Genomic DNA, 15,418 nt, shown 5'->3' with positions numbered 1-15,418 from the left:
AGCAACAACGGTTCACACTTAATGACTGTCACTATGTGTGGGCACTTTTGTGTATGCTTCACATGCATTACCTTAGGCAGCATTTCATCCATAGGACAATCCCGTGATAGAGGCGCTGTTATCTCCGTTGTTGTCATCAGTATGTTATATACGGGGGAACTGAGTCCTCAGAGGGGCTCAGGAGTATGCCTGGGCTACCAGCTATATGACTAGTAAGAGAGAAGTACCAGGACCAGAACACAGCCCTAACAGTGTAGCCCCTGAGTTTGTTTTCTTAGCCACTATTAGACTACATTCTGCCGGATGCATCCAATATGTTACTTCATTAAAGCTCACAGCAGCTCCATGTGAATATAGTTATTGGACTCATTTCGCATTTAGAAAGCTGTGGTTCTGGAATGTTAACTTGTGTCTCATCAGCCAGCCAGAGAAGTGACAGAGTCAGGAGTGGGTCTCTGCCTCCTCTCAGCCCCCTTTTCCTGGTGAGGGTTTTGTGAAGTCTTTGGTAAGGAAGATGTGGATGGTTAAGGTGGAAATGAGTCATTCTAGGAGCTGAGACACCCCCCTCACCATATTCCACCACTTGGGGACAGAGTTAATGGAAGAAGGGGCTGTGTTGCAAGTAATTCAGCTTTTCCTGCAGTATTTGAGGGCTGATGCCTTCAACTCATTTGGGTTGCCACGACAGCAGAGGTGACATTTCTTTAATGAGATGGGGGAAAAGAAAGAAAAAGAATCACACTCAGTCCCTCAGTGATTTTAGACAAATCTGTCCACCAAGTCTAGCTGGTTTTGCTTGCATAGTGGCTGCATTCTAAGGAAATTGTTAGAATAGAATCAAAGGGGAAATAAATAAGGACATGGCAAAGTCTGCGTCTCCAGGGAAATGACAGGTGGTGTGTGTGTGGTGACCGTTTGTGGGAGACACAGGAAGAGGTGGACAGGGTAGGACTTGAGACAAACTGTCAGCTGCCCGGGGGCAAGAGCTAAGGTCTTGGTCATCATTTAATTCTGCTTCCAACTCCTTTACCCCACCAGTCATGCATATTACAGCGTTAGGCTTAGCGAAGTCTCAGTAAAGACTCTTTAGTGGGGAAAACATGATACATACAGCAAGAATTACAATTCAGAGTGATAAATGCAATGACAAGGTAGGCTTGGTATTCTGTGGAAGCAGTCTGATCTATCTGAGAAGATTTGTTCATCACACAAAATGCTGCATTCAGAAAGATGCCCATCATTCTCTTCATTATTTCCTTCTTTATAGTTATTTATAAAATTTGATTGTAGTGAGAGAGAAAAAAAATCTCAGTAAGGTACTAACCTACCTTTATCATCTTCCATTATCACCTTGTTGCATGTGATGATCTCCAAGAAGCAGTATCCCAGGGTTTTTTTATATGTTTTTTTATTGTGGCAAAGTCAAATAATATAAAACGTACTATTTTAGCCATATTTAACTGTACAGTTCAGGGGCACTAAGTGCATTCAGATTGTTATGCAATTCTTACCACCATCCATCTCCTGAATTTTTCACCTTTCTGAAATGAAAACTCTGTTCCCATTAGACACTAACTCCCCATTCCCCCTCCTCTCTCTCCACTCCCTGGAGTCTGGCATCTACCAGTGAGCAGAACCCCAGGTTAAGGGCCCTAATAGGCTGCCCTTGCAACCTCCAAGAGAAGTAAGAAGTACCCTTGATTTGTGACCAAAGCAGTGGGAACACTGACTGGGATTCCAGGGGTTAGTCCTGGGAGTGGGTACCCAGCAGCCCGTGGGTTCTCAGGACAAGAGTGAATAATCAAAATGATGACTCCGAGATCTGAGCTGCCACAGATTCCTAATAGTGTTCTCTTATGTCATTTCTTCCAGAGCCATGTTTGACTATGACAAAAGCAAGGACAGTGGGCTGCCAAGTCAAGGACTTAGTTTTAAATACGGAGATATTCTCCACGTTATCAACGCCTCTGATGACGAGTGGTGGCAAGCCAGGAGGGTCACGCTGGAGGGCGACAGTGAGGAGATGGGGGTCATCCCCAGCAAGCGGAGGTAAGGAGGCCCTTCCGATCCCGAGGATTTGCTGTTCACCTCCCCAGGGGTGTGGAGGGGAGGGGAGATGAAGATGTGGCAGACTGTTCCCAGGATGTGTTTGAGTGGGTTAGTCAGTCTGTACAGAAATTGTCAGCAGGGACAGGGGACACAGATTAAATATTCTCACTCTTCTCATGTTAGGTTTTTACCCAAACTGGTAACCGTGATACAGCATAAAGCAAGAAAGAGGATCTGCTTATTCTGCCTTCCTAAAACTTGCCGGCTTTCATATGTTCAGGGGTATGCTTATCAGCTTGTATGCTGACTTACAGACTCGGAGGGGTTACTTCAGAGGTTCATCATTTACTGGGTTATTTTATAGAAAGTCCAGGTGAAAGACAAGTAAAACAGGACATTTTCAAAGCTGAGGTTCTGGCTTTGTATTTTGTCTAAACATTGATGGGAAAAGACTGAAAAAACTCCAATCCAGAATCAGATACTTGACGATAAACAACAAGGTCCTGTCTAGTACAGAGAACTATATTCACTATCCTATGATTAACCATTGTGGAAAAGAATATTTAAAAAGAATGTATACGTGTGTATAACTGAACCACTTCACTGTGCAGCAGAAATTAACAACATTGTAAATCAACTATACTTCAATTAAAAAAAGTTAAAGGCTAGTTTCATTGGAGGAATAAAAAACAAAATTAGATACTTGAGCTGTGAGCTGTTAAACATCTGGTGAGTTCCAAAGAGTGGGTTTACATAAAGAGGTTTATTTACAGCTTCAGTTACTCCTGGTCCCCACCCCAACCAGCTTCCACTCAGATATTTAGTTCTGTATATATTTCCTAAGTCAAGACTGTTATGTTCTAGTATATGTATGGCTGAGTCCCTTCACTGTTCACCTGAAACGATCACAGTTGTTAATCAGCTATAAAGTGAAGTGTTAGGGCTCAGTCTCGTCGGACTCTTTGCAACCCCATGGACTGTGGGGACAGGCTCCTCTGTCCATGGTATTCTCCAGGCAAGAATACTGGGGTGGGTTGCCATTTCCCTATCCAGGGGATCTTCTGACCCAGGGATCGAACCCATGCCTCCTGCATTGCAGAAGCCACCAGGGAAGCCCTGTTAATTGGCTATACCCCAATATACAACTAAAAGTTCAAAAGAAAAGAAAAGGAATATTATGTTCTTTCTCTTCTAAGCATTTCCTCAACTCTGCTCTTGAAAGGCAGGAATAAACTTCAGAACAACTGCGTCCTTCATCTGTCCCCAGCAGCTTCTGTCCATCACCTCTAGAAAGGAACTCTTCTTCCCATGAGTATCCTCTTGGCACCAAGATACTGTCTGAGAAACAAATGATCTGCTCCCTAGAGACGAGATGGTATGAATCAAAGTCAGGAATAATGTTTATTCAAAACAGTCACTTTTTGAATAAAGTCAAGCCACGAAGGGCTCTTCTCCTTGAATCCTAACATCCCAAATACCTTTGTAGAAAGTCCTCCTGAAGCTGAGTATTCAAATGCTGCTGCACACAAAGTGACCCAGTGACTGAGGTAGTGCCAACCACAGTGGGAAGATGGAAATTCTCCCAAGAATAACTGTGGGCCATTTGAACCTCAGAGAAGACTGGTCCCCCATCTTTTCCTGCCGGTGGCCACACAGCCCAGGATGAATGTGAGGAGAGCGGGGCAACGTGACTGTCTCCGTCCCCACCCTCTAAGCCTGGGCCTGTGGATCTCCCACCAGCAGAGAGTTCTCTAAACTCCTGGAAGTACAAGTGAAAATGTTAGTCCCTCAGTCACATCCGACTCTTTGCAACACCGTGGACCGTAGGCTTCTCTGTTCATGGAATTCTCCAGGCAAGAATACTGGAATGGTTTGCCATTTCCTACTCCAGGGGATGTTCTCAACCTGGGGATTGAACCCAAGTCTCTTGCATTGCAGGCAGATTCTTTACCATCCAAACCTGTGGGCTACTGCATAATTGCCTGACATTGCTTTGAGAGGACATTCTGAGTTTGTAGTTTTTTGTGTTTTATGAAGTTGAAGCAGTAACTCCCAGGAGTAGTATATATTCTGTTTCTCCACTTCCATTTATTTTTGAAAAATAAGGCAGCAAGCATTTTGGTTTGCTTTGATGTGATTAATCAGAACTGTCTGCAGGGCTGTTCTGTAGAAGGAGGCGCCATCTTGTTGAATATGGGTAGAAATGGGGTGGAGAAGGAAAGCTGTCTGAAAAGAGATTTCAAGTAATTTTAAGGAAATCCTTTTAGTAGTTGGAGCTGCCTAGAGATGGTATGGGTCACCTGGGAAGACAGTGAATGAGGATAACGGCTTTGACACCGAGGGAACGTTATGAAAACGTAAGATACGCCCACTTTCTCCCTCACACACACTGACACACAGAGTGACTCTGACTCAGCCCATCTGGAGGTCTGTATTTGTGTGTATGTCCCTCTAGGTGATTCTGATAACAGACGATTCCAGGGCACTAAGTATTATCAAAGGGAAGCAAGCTTTGAGTGGAACAGCTGAGCTACATAATTTTCTGTCACTTTCCAACCCTGAGATTCTGTGATTCTAACCAGTCTTGTCAATAATCCTTCATTTGTTCAATTGCACATCACTGTCCCCCAAGGAACATTCTCAGTATCAGCCCTTCTGGGTAATTTTCTGCCTGCTGGAGGTCATTCTTGAATTGGCTCTCTCTCACATATTTTAGGAGAAGGAAATGGCAGCCCACTCCAGTATTCTTGCCTAGAGAATCCCGTGGACAGAAGAGCCTGGTGGGCTGCTGTCTATGGGGTCGCACAGAGTCAGGCACGACTGAAGTGGCTTAGCAGCAGCAGCAGCAAATATTTTAGGAGAAAACCATCCTAACCACCATGCTGGCCTGGAGAAGAAGTGTGTCTCATGACTCTAATGTTGACATTTGCATTCTTGCTCATAAAGGGTGCAGTACTGTCCATCTCATCTGTGTGTGTGTATGTGTTTATGGCTGTACATGAATTTCTATTAAATTTTCTCCTTAGGATGGTAACTCTTTCCAAAAATGTTACTATGATTGTTTTATGTGCTTATAAAAGTAACACATTTCATTGTAGAAAATGGGAAAATTTAGAAAAGTTTCAAGAAGAAATAAAAATCACTTATAATCATATCCCACAAAGCATTCTTGTGCACTTACCTTAATGCAATTTAAGATCTGTCATGAGCCTTCCCTAGGGCTGCTCTTTAATGCTTATCTTCTAAAGGAGGCACTCTCATTTTATACTGCATTCAGCATCTTACAACTATAGCTCAGAATAAATGGTTGCTGGTATGCATATGATTTATTATTAGATTAGGGTTATTTTTTTCAATCCTTAATTCTTCTCTGGACCGTTTTCAGTTAGAGGCCAGAGAGGAATTATAGTTCAGCTCCTAGAGCCAGTTTGGAAAAATTTCATAATGGATAACATCAGTGTATGACTTTAACCTTCATAAAAATGTACTCTATTGATGATTCCATTTAATCCTTTCAATGAAACCATAAGATGAAGAGTATGAAAATCATTGCCTTTTCCCTCTCTCCTTTTTGAAGTTGGTAAATAAATTTTATTTAAATAAATGTTCCTTGAACATGCTAGACACTGTTGTAAGCCCTTTACAATTAATTAACTTATTTAAACCTCATTACAACCCTATGGGGAAGGTAATATAATTATCCTCATTTTACAAACCAGGAGACTGAAGCAGAGAGAGGTTAATTTACTTGCCTGGAATTGCCCAGCTAATAAACGGCATAACTGGGATTTGATTCCAGGCTATAATGCTCTTAACTCATATGCAATTCCTGCCACCCAACATTATAGAAATAAGAATTGACAAAACTCAGTTCAGCAAGCACCGCATGAGCACCATCTGTGTGCCAAGTGCTGTCATCAGGTCACCGCCTGGAGCCGGTGTTTGTGGGACCAGCATGTAACTCTGGCACAGTTACACGGGTGAGGACGGGGGGCTATAGTGTAAATAAAGGTGCTGTCTTAGTTCCGGCTGCTGTGACAGAACACCGTTCATGGGGTGACTTGGACAACAGACATGTATATTTTGCAGTTCTGGAGTTCAAAATCCAGGCACTAGCCATTCAGCTTCCCAGAGACAGGACCTTCCTCCTAGTTTGCAGACAGTCCTCTTGCTATTTTCTCATGTGGCTGAGAGAGAGAGAGCGCTCTTTTCTCTCCTGTCTCTTCTTTTTGGCCACTAATCTGATTCATGAGGTCTCCACCCTCATGACCTTATTACCTCCCAGTGCCTCACCACCATAGACCACCACCCTGGGGGTTGAGGCTTCAACATAGGAATTTTGTGTGGACACAAACATTCAGTCCATAGCAGGTACCAAGGGAAGTGGAAGGGCAGCAGACAGAGGAGTGAATTCCATATGATGATAAACCATATATTATGCTGGTGCTTTCAAATATAAGATTTTCTTTAATCTTCACAAAAGCTTCATAAGGAAACTGAAGACAGAGAAGTCAAGTAACTTCCCCAAGGATGCACAGTCAGCCACTGGCCTAGGTCTCTCTGTAGCAAGACCAGATGGCTTTTCACTACCCAAAAGGTATACTAGAAGCCCTTGACAAGAAGCTCTTATACCTTTCAAATACTGTACTAACCATTTTTAGTATTATTTAATATTCACCATAATTTTTCAAACCTGTCTTAATATCCTAATTTCACCAGTCTCATGAAACCTGAGATCCTAAGAGGTTAAGTGACCTACCCTAAGTCACAGAGCTAGTAGGTGGCAGATGGAGAATTCCAGTGCATATTTGTGTGATTTCTAAACCTGGGCTCTTAGCACAGAATCTTTCTTTCCTGAGTTTACATAGTTTCTGAAGAGCCAAACTGGGATGTGTTCCCCGGTTTCTTAACCCACGTCTCTATTCGTTGCCCCACAGTAACTGGGCTCTCAGATGGCAGCTTGCAGCTAGCACTGAGGAAGTGTTCATTCACTTAGCTTCCCTGCAAGCCTGTGGCCAGTAACCTGTGTGGTGTTTCAGTCCTCGCTGCAGCGGGGCCTGGGGGGCACAGGCACAGTGATGCCCAGCCCCAGATGCTGCTCTGACCATCCGGCGCTGCAGGCCTGCCCTCATTGTGTGTTTGGCGGGAACCTGAAAACGCCAGATGGGAGATGGGTAAGAGGACAGAGGAAGACAGTTGGGCTCATTAAAGCATGGCCATGTGGTGCTCTCTGGAGATGCTGGATGTCAGAACTGATTGCTCAAATTTTGCCATCCAGTTTAAGTTCTCAGTATTTTGGTCAGTGACCAAACCAGGGCGGAGGGGATTATTTCTGCTTAAACAATCTAATTAATTGCTTGCCTCTTGAGTGTGAGAGAAGTATGTCAGTCCTTCTCATCACGAGTCAGTCTTTCCACACAGGTGACCCACCAATTCCTTAGGTAAAGATCTATGGTTCTTAACATCATGTATTTCTGCCCAAGGAGTCTCACTTAGTAGAACAGTACATAGATTCCTACCAAGGAAAAAAGTCAGGAAATGGTCAGCAAGTTTTTTTCAGAAACACTGGTTGTTTGGGCAAGTCACTTCAACTCTCTGAGCCTTAGGTGTCACATCCAGGTCAAGAACCAGTAAGCCTCTTCTATGATTCTTTCATTCATTTACCAACAAAGATTAAGCACCTGCTATCTGCCCAGCTTCATCTTAAACCCTGGATTATTGTGCCGATTATAGATAAGATAGGTAAGGTGGTTAGCGTGCATCTAATACTTTTGTGCTTATTCAAATGATATACATTTTCCTTTCTCCAAATTTTGAGCTTTTGATGCTCAGAAAAGCACAGTATTATGTAGGGACCTATCTCTCAGCCCTAACTGATCTTGGCAATAAACTGTCCACATGCATCCCAAGAAGCACTAGGAGAGAGGACAGGGCTGAGGCAAGTGAGGAAAAAAGATAAGCCACACCCCTTGCTACCCAGAAGAAAAGATTTGCAGAGACCCCCAAGAAGCCATTAGTGTGGGCCTCTGGGATGGAAAAACACAACTAGGATTGAGGATGCAATAAATGTGAAAAGACTGCTGAGGAGAGAAATCAATCCAGTGTTCGTGCTGTCAGATTGCAAACAGACATCTAGCTAACCTGAATTTCAGTGCTAAAAGCAAATTTATTCTGAGTTTTGAGGCCAGCCTGTCAAAACAGGTATTATGTCAGTGACTCAGTGCTTGAATTTGGTTATGGTTTATTTAATTCAGGACAATCGGGATTTGGGATGCAGAGAAGGAGGATGGTTATCATTTGTGAGAAAGTAGGCCCTGCCTCCAAAGAAGGCAATGGCACCCCACTCCAGTACTGTTGCCTGGAAAATCCCATGGATGGAAGAGCCTGGTAGGCTTCAGTCCATGGGGTCTCTAAGAGTCAGACACGACTGAGCGACTTCACTTTCACTTTCCACTTTCATGCAAAGGAAATGGCAACCCACTCCAGTGTTCTTGCCTGGAGAATCCCATGGACGGAGAAGACTGGTAGGCTGCAGTCCATGGGGTCGCACAGAGTCGGACATGACTGAAGCGACTTAGCAGCAGCAGCAGCAGCAGGCCCTGACTCCTAAGGAACTATATTGCTCATGAATTGTGGGTGACCCTCTACAGTCTCTCACTGGGTAAGGGCAGTGTAGAAGGTCCTTAAGTACTGTTTCCCAAGCAGAATGCATGTGGTCAGACACCGTTTCTACCATTTTCTAATTTACGAAGCTTTGAGTCTTAGCTTTTCCAGCCATAAAATGGGACTGAGAATACCACACTTGGTTATTGTTAGGGCCAAATGAACGATGTAAATATGAAGGCCTTTTTCATTAATAATAATATGTTAAAATTTCAGTTACCACTTATATCATCATCTTTATTATTCATGAAATTTCCAACCCAAGTAGAAATCAGAGCTTTCCGATTTCCTTCTTGAGTGAACCAAAATCTGCCACTCCTACAATAAGGCTTTAATTTTTTCTTTTTTTTAACTTTTTTTTGTTGCTTGTTTGAAGATCAGTAATAAACCATATCACACGTTAGGTGTGTTTGTGTGTGTGTCTCTGTCTGTCTGCCTGTTCATCTGACTTAGTCTCAGCAACTCGTTGTAAGTGATGACCCACTAAGGTGGCCTAGTAGAAACATTTCTGAAGGAACGTGGAAGGCATGAACTTAGAAACCAAGGGGGAAATGTTAGAATGCTCTGTCTAAGCAATTCTTAGAAGAGAATATTGAGTTCAGCCTCATTTATGTTTGGGGCCCATGTGAGCTCTCTCACTTTATGCAGAATTTATTTTCGTAGACTAATCAAGTAACCAGGTACTCTCTGTGTGTCATTCTGGCATCCCCTGATGGACTGGTGTTTCCCATAAGTAGGCTAGGAAAAGGTCGGGGCTGTAACAGCAATTTCAGAAGGGCCCAAAGAGATGAATACCAATTAGCATTTGCACTTGGATTAAAACTGAGAAAAGCTGAAGAAGCTCAGAGCAGACATTTTCACAGTGAGCATCTTTGCACTTTGCTACTTACCTATGTGAAGTCTTCCTTGCTCTCCTCTCAACTGTTGTATGTTGGGCCCAGGTCGAAACTCTCGGTGGAACATACTGCTTTAATATCTGAGGTTAGATTTGAAGAATTTTGCTCATCTGTTTCCACTCAAATATTCTACTCTCATACCAAAATAAATATATTCTGAAACTCCATTCTGTAACTATAGAAACCCTGATCTTCAATGTGTTTCAGCTGGAAACACAAAATAACTCTCAAAGAGAAGTATGTTGTTAATTATTGATCTATGAATAGCTTAGATTTCATAAACCCTTAACGTTTCTGTAGATTCAGGGGTTTTTCCTCTCTTTTTTTCTTTCCCCATTTTTGAAATTAGACCTAGCCACATGGCAAAACTAATACAATTTTGTAAAGTTTAAAAATAAAATAAAATTTTAAAAAAAAGAGTAATAGAAATTGGACCTAGCCACATTTAAATAGAGTGATGCTAAAATTGCTAAACAATGCAATTAATATTAATTTAGTTCAGCTGTTAAAATTTACTGAGGCCTTGCTGTAATACTCTGAGTCATATGTGGACTTGCCCTCAAGGAACAGAGCCTTTTATGTGCAACTCAAAAATAAACAGCACAGAAGGAAACAAGAGATAACAGCAACGAAGACAAACAGACAAGTGTTGTGGGGCTTGGAGGACAGAACAATCATGTCTAATTAGAGAGGCTCAAAAAAAAAAATCGGAGAAATATTTAGCTTCTCGTTTCAACTCCATCTTCCAAATAGACACAAGACCTGCCAACTTTATTTTATTAATGTTTCTCAAACTCTTCCCTCTCCTCCACTTCATTATCACTCCTCATCATTTCTTGCCTGGATTATGGCAATAGCTTCTTAATAGGCTTCCTGCTTCCCACTGTTCCTTCCCTCCTCCAACCCATCATCCTCCTCCCTCAGAGTCACTTATTTAAAATACTAGTCTATCGTTTCTTGGCTTTATAGGCTCTAATAAGTTGCGAGGACTCCCCAAGGGAAAGCCCATGTCCTTAATATAGGGATCCCCTCTATATTATAAAGGAGGCCCCGCCAGCTCCCCAGCCTCATGTCCCTGTGCTGTAGGTACTCTGTATCAGAATCTTCCTGCAATCTTTAGCTTGATTATAACTTCAGGTCATGGTATATGTTGTTCCTCCCTTCTGTCTGGGAGATTCTCCTTGAACTTTTCCCACTGACAAGCTCTCTCTCACCATTTAAGTCTCACAGAAATGTACTCCTTCTCCAAGAAGCCTTCCCCATTGCTTTCCACTCCTTATCGCCCTCCAATGAGATAGATAGATGTGCCCACTCACCTTGCTATCAGCAGTCTTATTGTGCAGTAGTATCTGTCTTTTTATGCCTCTGTCCCCTCCAAGAAGACATTACTATGCCTTCACTGAAGTCATGCTTTTTAATTTTTTTTTCCCCCAACACCTTACTTGATACAGAATAGGCTTTCAATAAGTGCTTGATGAACGAATGAAGGTAAAATAACAAAAACTGCAGAGATGGTAGCAGAAGGACACTGGGCAAAGGAAAAGTTCAAGATGATAACATATTTGGTTTGAGGTAAAAGTAAACACCCCAGCTTTCTTAAAGAGAAGGAAAGGAAAAGGACGCAAACAGAAAAGGACATTAGGAGAGGAGAGTTTACTTCGCCTCCACTTTAGGGGTTCGTGTCTCTGGACTGTGATTTCTTGCAGTAGATTCTGATTGATTCAGGCATTTAAATAGCAAATATTAGGTTTTTATTCCTTCCAAATATGTGACGATTCAGTACATGTAACACAAAAATTGCAACGGATGTGTTAGCAGCTTAGAGATGTTATACAAAGACTTCTTATACTAACAAAGAAATAGAAATATTTTAAAACATTTTATTTTATCTGAAGGATAAGAAGAGGTATTCTTCATTGGATAAGGAATTTAAAATCATAAATGCCTTGCCATGTGATAGACTCTTTATTTTCCATTTTCCTTAGGGTGGAAAGAAAGGAACGTGCCCGATTGAAGACAGTGAAGTTTAATGCAAAACCTGGAGTGATTGATTCAAAAGGGGTAGGTACAAAATAATTGAAACATTAAGTTCTCTAGGTTGCCATGGATTTAACTAAAATTAGCATGTAAGCTTTCAGTAACAGACAGATTATGGAGCTACAAGACAGTGGATCACTGTTAAAAATGTTTTGCTAAAAGCCATGACGTGATTTCTGATGAAATAGATCTATAATAAATATACTAAATATCGGGGGTAAAGCTGCTAGTGATCAGCAGAAATGATGTATTATAAAGGTGATATAATGACTGTAGTGAAGAAGAAAAAAGATAGTTTGGGTATTTTTATTTCTCTAACTTTTTTCTTTAAAAAAAAAAAAACATTTTCAAAGGCTAGATTCTATAAAAGATGCCTGCTCATCATAAGATATATCTAATCCTTTACACATTATAAATCAGGACAGTGGTCATGGAAATATACAGATGGATCATCTAAGTGAATACATGGATTGTTGTGACAGACATAGAAAAGAAGAAAATTAACAAATGAAATTTAGGGTTATGCAACCATCACCATAGTCAACTTTAGAATATTTCCTCACCCCACAAAGAGACCCGGCAGCAGTCACTCCCCTCTCCCCAGCCCTCTGACCTAGCCCTAGGGGACCACTGATCTACTCTGTCTCCACAGGTTCGCCTGTTCTGTATAGGTCATACAAGTGGCGTTACGTACTGTGTGGTCTTCTGTGACTGCTTCTTTCACTTTACATAAGGTTCTCAAAGTGCCTCTATGCTGTAGCCTATAGAAGCACTTCTTTTCTTTTCATTGCCCAACAATATTCCATTGTATGGATATACTCATCTAAATGTATCCATGAAGCAGTTGGTGGAAATTTGTGGGCAATTATGAATAATGGCTGCTGTCAACATTTGTGTATGGATTTTTATATAGAAATATACTCTTACTTCCATTGGGCATGTACTTAGGAGTGGAATTCCTGGGTCATATGATAACTCTGTGTTTAACATTCTGGGGAACTGCCAGACTGTTTCCAAGGCGACTGTAACATTCCGCATTCTCACCGTCAGTGTTTGAGGGTTCCAGTTTCTCTCCATCCTTGCCAGCACTTGTTATTCTATGTCTTTCTGCTTATAGTCCTCCTGTTTGGTGTGAAGTGGTATCTCATTGTGGTTGTGGTTTTTTATTTCCCTAATTACCATTGGTATTAAACATCTTTTCATGTGCTTATTGACCAGTTATATATCTTCTTTGGAGAAGTGTCTTTTCAGGTCCTTTGCTCATTTTTAAAATGACATTCCTTTGTTGTTGCTGAGCTGTAGAAGCTCTTTGAATATTCCAAATATTAATCTCTTATTAAATATACATTTTCCAAATATTTTCTCCCATTCTATGAGTTGTCTCCCTTCAGAATGTCTTTTGGTGTACAAAATTTTTTGATTTTGATAGAGTTCAATTTACCTATTTTTTCTTTTGCTACTTTCTTTGGTATTATATCTAAAAAACCAAGGCCATGAAGACGTCCATATTTTCTTCTGAGTCTTATACTTTTAGCTGTTACATTTAGGTTGATCCATTTTGCATCAGTTATTGTGTATGATATGAAGTAGGATTGTAATTTCATTCTTTTGCACATGAATTGTTTTCTTAGTTTTATTTTTTGATAGTTCATTGCAAGTTCATGCAAGTATATAGAAATGTAATTATTGTGTATATCAACCTTATACCTTGCTACCTTGCTGAATCCATTTATTAATTGTAATAGCTTTTTGGTGGATTCCTCAGGATTTTCTATCTACAAGGTCATATTATATGTAAAAAGAGAGTTTTACTTCTTTTTTTTAAATCTAGGTGACTTTTATTTCTTTATCATAACTGATTGCCTTGGCTAGAACTTCCTGTATAGTTTGTATGAAAGTAGCTAACTGTTCTGTTCCTGACCTTAAGGGGAAAGCATTTAATCTTTCCTGTTGTATGATGTAAGTTGTGGGTTGTAAAGTTTTTGTTAATCTATTTTTAAGTGATAATACAAGAATCATATTGCTGTATTGTAAAATACCTTTCCCCACCTTCTGCTTTCCCATTCTCTTTCTCTTCATATCCTTTCCTTTACTTTGCTGTCCTAACATTTTTGACTTGTGAGCATCACGCAGAACCACAAATTTAGGTCAACATTTGTCACCATGAAAGCAAAAAGAAAAGCTATCATTTCTCAGGACTTTTGAGCCCTAAACCACAACACTGCCCTTTGTATTTTTAAGCAGAAGTTTCACTGGGCAGCCTAGTCATTGACATAATGATTTTCATTCCCCTAATACATTCTGGTGAAAGGGAATTTATTTAAACATGATGTCATTCTAAAAAATAGTGAGGGAATATGTCATCATGCATGGAAATCTTTCAAACAAATACTGTCTCCATACAAAGGGGTAAGGTTTTTCAGTGATTCTTGGTGAGAATTTTAGGATAGATTTCCTGTTTGGTTCATATATATAGTTGGGTATATATCAAAGAATTTTCATTGAATACCTACCATGTGCCAGACACAGGATTAGAACTTGTGAAAGATACAAAGGTAGCACAGGCCCTTCCCCTTAAGAGCTTATAACATCAGTGAGAGCCCAGATGCCTTTTTAATAAGGACAAAACTTGTGTGTTGTGTTTTTTTAATCATACTGTTGAATATGATTAGGTACGAGCCAACGAATAGAATATAAACCCTAGGACTTGAGTGGCTGTTGAAGGAGAAGCAGTGATCACGTGGAAAGGGAAACCCTGAACTGAAAGTCATGAGAATCAGGTACCTGAGTTCTGGTGTCAGTTTATTACTGAGTCATCACTGCTCTTTGGACGTCATTAGCAAAGTAGCGGCTTTGAACTATATCAGGGATGTCAAAGAAGTTTCACCTCCTATGTACACTGATGAATTGATGTCTCTAACTAGAAAATGTGTTGAAAATGATTCTGAGGCCATATATGATCTCAGCACCTAACACACTATTGGGAATTGTTCTCTGCTTGAGATCCCTGGATTCAGTGATTTTTAAGGTGCCTTCCAGCAGTAATTCTCCATGAGCCTATTAATTAAGAAACAATAAACCACAGTTTTACAAGTCCCCACAAAAATAGTACATCAATGAGAAGATTCTCATCCTGAAGTAGAACATAAAGGACAATAAGAGAAAGATAAGACAATTAAGACTGAAGAAAGGACAGACCCACTCTCCAATGGAGAGTTAAGAAAGTCAGGAGATGCCACTCACTTTGAGCCTTGGACAAAAACTACAGAAATTAGTCATTGTTACAGAGGCCTCACTCTCTGAAACCCAGGGGTAAATGCAGCATAAACTGAAAAGGAAAACTATTTGAAATGAGGAAGAGGATGGGATATTTAAGTAACATTATCATTAGTTGGTATCGACAGAACATTGTGAATTGTTGGGGATTCAGAGTGAAAGCCATGGGGGGACTTCTCTGGCAGTCCAGTGGTTGGGACTCCACGCTTCCAATGCAAGAGGCACATGTTTGATACCTGGTGGGCTAACTAAGAACCCACATGCCATATGGTGTGGCCAAAGCATTTTTTTAAAAAGTTTTTTAAACAGAGTGAAAGCTGTGGCCACTGCCCTGGAGGATCTTAGAATCAATTAGTATGTGTAAAATGGGCTGTGACAAGAGCCTTATTAATAGTGTGTACAAGAGCTATGGGGATTTGACTTCATGGATGTGGGAATGACTAGAGAGCACTTCATAAAAGAAGAACTTAGAGTGCTTGAGTTACTTTTCCTCAATT

At 40.8% G+C, this 15,418-nt stretch overlaps 1 protein-coding gene across 40 annotated transcripts in view; it reads left to right on the top strand.

The window, feature by feature from the left end:
* Window positions 1-15,418, top strand: part of DLG2 (discs large MAGUK scaffold protein 2) — a 2,335,250-nt gene that overhangs the window by 2,252,398 nt on the left and 67,434 nt on the right. For all 40 annotated transcript variants that reach the window (XM_086384619.1, XM_086384611.1, XM_086384617.1 and 37 more), the window contains 2 exons: window positions 1,873-2,049; window positions 11,594-11,669. In XM_086384619.1, the coding sequence (XP_086240745.1) occupies window positions 1,873-2,049; window positions 11,594-11,669 (253 nt within the window). The remainder of the gene's footprint in view (window positions 1-1,872; window positions 2,050-11,593; window positions 11,670-15,418) is intronic.

Source organism: Bos grunniens, chromosome 29, assembly GCF_055505025.1.
Source record: "Bos grunniens cultivar Pamir isolate PY7600 chromosome 29, Bosgru_T2T1.0, whole genome shotgun sequence".
Lineage (NCBI taxonomy): Eukaryota > Metazoa > Chordata > Mammalia > Artiodactyla > Bovidae > Bos > Bos grunniens.
Note: the sequence above shows the minus strand (reverse complement) of the source record. Positions and strands in the feature narration are given on the sequence as shown.